The sequence below is a fragment of the Pyrgilauda ruficollis genome, unplaced genomic scaffold, assembly GCF_017590135.1.
Source record: "Pyrgilauda ruficollis isolate IOZ18807 unplaced genomic scaffold, ASM1759013v1 scaffold161, whole genome shotgun sequence".
In the NCBI taxonomy this organism is placed as follows: Eukaryota; Metazoa; Chordata; class Aves; order Passeriformes; family Passeridae; genus Pyrgilauda; species Pyrgilauda ruficollis.
The window spans coordinates 1597633-1600466 of NW_024514876.1; the positions used below are offsets into that span (position 1 = coordinate 1597633).

General features: G+C 60.6%; 1 protein-coding gene across 1 annotated transcript in view; it reads left to right on the forward strand.

Annotated features, from left to right (window-relative positions):
• The first annotated feature begins 2197 nt into the window (after positions 1 to 2197).
• Positions 2198 to 2834, forward strand: part of CACNB1 (calcium voltage-gated channel auxiliary subunit beta 1) — an 11119-nt gene continuing 10482 nt past the window's right edge. Inside the window, exon 1 of the mRNA XM_041462964.1 lies at positions 2198 to 2364. Within this exon, the coding sequence (XP_041318898.1) occupies positions 2278 to 2364 (87 nt within the window). The 5' untranslated portion in view covers positions 2198 to 2277. The remainder of the gene's footprint in view (positions 2365 to 2834) is intronic.

Here is a 2834-nt window from a genome sequence, read left to right on the forward strand (position 1 = left end):
ACGCAATGAAGGAACAACCGCCATTAAATCACGCGTAGCCGCTCATCTAAAGGATGGAAACCCACGCGGGATACGTGGGAGAGAGGTGGGTCCTTCCCGGCTCCCCCCTCGGCTGTAGAGGGATGGTACAGCCCGCGCGTGCGTGGCGGGAAGGGCTGGGTGGGGGCTGCGCATGCGCGGTGGGAGCGTGGGAGGCACGTGGAGGGAGCGCTGGGAGGGACTGGGATGGACTGGGATGGATTGGGATGGAACTGGGATGGAACTGGAATGGACTGGGATGGAACTGGGATGGACTGGGAGCACTGAGATGGACTGGGACGCACAGGGAGGAACGGAGATAGACTGGATGGTCTGGGATGGACTGGGATAGACCGGGAGGGACTGGGATAGACTGGGAGCACTGAGATAGACTGGATGGACTGGGAGGGACTGGGATGGACTGGGAGGGACTGGGATGGACTGGGAGGGACTGGGATGGACTGGGAGGGACTGGGATGGACTGGGAGGGACTGGGATGGACTGGGAGGGACTGGGATGGACTGGGAGGGACTGGGATGGACTGGGAGGGACTGGGATGGACTGGGAGGGACTGGGATGGACTGGGAGGGACTGGGATGGACTGGGAGGGACTGGGATGGACTGGGAGGGACTGGGATGGACTGGGATGGACTGGGATAGACTGGGATGGAACTGGGATGGACTGGGAGCACTGAGATGGACTGGGATAGACTGGGATGGATTGGGAGGGACTGGGATGGAACTGGGATGGACTGGGATAGACTGGGATGGACTGGGATGGACTGGGATGGAACTGGAATAGACTGGGATAGACTGGGAGCACTGAGATAGACTGGATGGACTGGGATGGACTGGGATAGACTGGGATGGAACTGGGATGGACTGGGAGCACTGAGCCACCCCGGGACGGACAGGGAGGAACGGAGATAGACTGGATGGACTGGGATGGACTGGGATAGACCGGGAGGGACTGGGATAGACTGGGAGCACTGAGATAGACTGGATGGACTGGGAGGAATGGGGATGGAACTGGGAGCGCTGGGATGGACTGGGAGCACTGGGGCTAAAGTCACCTGGCTATCCCTGAAAATCACCTGGTGAACCCCCAAAATCACCCGATTATCCCCCAAAATCACTTGGTTACCCCCAAGATTGCCTGGTTATGCCCTAAGATCATCTGGTTAGAGACCTGAAATCACCTGATTACTCCCCAAAATCAGCTGGTTACCCCCGAAATCACCTGGTGAACCCTGAAATCACCAGGTGAACCCCCAAAATCACCTGATTATTCCCTGAAATCCCACCCCTTGAAGTGCCACCAAGCCCTCTGGAAGTGCCACCAAGCCCTCTGGATGTGCCACCTTGTGCTTCCCAAGGCTCCCAGGAGGAGGAGAAGCAGCTGAGCCCAAATTTGGGAGGTTTCAGGTCGGGCTGCTGCGTTCCCGGCGCGTTTTCCGAGGAGTTTTCCATCCTTCTTTTGGATTTTTGGGAATATCCGTGCCTGGAGGCTCATGAAGCTCCTCCCGGGAGCCGAGGAGAGGAGGAGGAGGAGGAGGAGGAAGAGGAGGAGGAGATGCCGTGACTGTGCCAATCTCCCGCTTCCACCCCCGGGCACGATCCCGGCTGGAAGAACCCCCCCACAAAAAAAACCAAAAAAACCCCAAAAAAACCCAAAAACCCCCCACCCCCAGAGCCCCTCCAGGGCTTTCATCTCCATCCAGGGCACGGGGGTCCCTGGGGTGACCCCGAGCCCCCCCCCGGCTGCTGAGGGAGGGGGGCCGAGGGTGGGAAATGAAAATTCGCTGCCAGCTGTCCCCAGGGGTGGGGACAGGAAAATCCCCTCTGCCCTGGGGAGGGGGGGACAAGGAGGAATTTGGAACTTTCCGACAGCCGGAGGGAGGGGACAGCAGCGAGGGGACACAGCTGGGGACGGGGGTTGTCACCAGGGTAGGGGGGGGGGTTGTCCCCAGTGTGGGAGATTGTCCCCAAGGTGGGGGGGATTGTCCCCAAGGTGTAGGAATTGTCCCCAGGGTGTGGGAGATTGTCCCCAGGGTGGGGGGAATTGTCCCCAGAGTGGGCCTCCTCCTCCGTCACCGCGGGGGCCAGGCCTGAGCTTCATCGTCATCATCTTCCTCCGTGTGTGTGTGTGTGTGTGTGCGTGTGTGTGTGTGTGTTCCCCCCCCCCGAATTTCCAACCGCCCACCCATCCCCAAAATCCCCCCCCAAAAAAACCCAAACCGCGGCGGTGGCGGCGCTCCCATGGTGCGGGAAGGCGGCATGGCGCGGACCCCCTCGAGCTCCACGCAGGACATCCAGATGGACGTCTTGGACAACGCCGCCCTCCAGGTGACACCCCCGATGCTTTTTTTTATTTGGGGGGGGGGGGGCGACACGGTAGGCACCCCTCCAGAGGAGTGGGGGGCGTCCCGTGGGTTTCGGCGCTTCCCCCCCAAATTCTCGTGGTGGTGCCGCCCCCCGCTCCCGGGGTGATAAATATTAAATAATAAATTAAAAAATTAAGGGGGGGGGGATCTCCAAATGCGCGTGTCCCCCCCCCCCCCCCCCCCCCCTCATTTTTTTTTTTTTTTTTTTTTTGGGGGGGGGGTGTTGCGCCCAACGGGAAAGTTTTGGGAATTGGGAAAACTCTTGGGGTGCTCCCCCCGCCCCCCCGCTTCCCTCGGTTTGTCCCCTCTGGTTTGGGGGGAGCAGGGACAGTCCCCTCGCTGTCCCACAGGGGTGGGGGGCGCTGGGGACAGACCCCTCCCCATCTCTGTGCTCTTGGGGGGCACCAATTGAGGAGGGGGGTGACGGTTTTT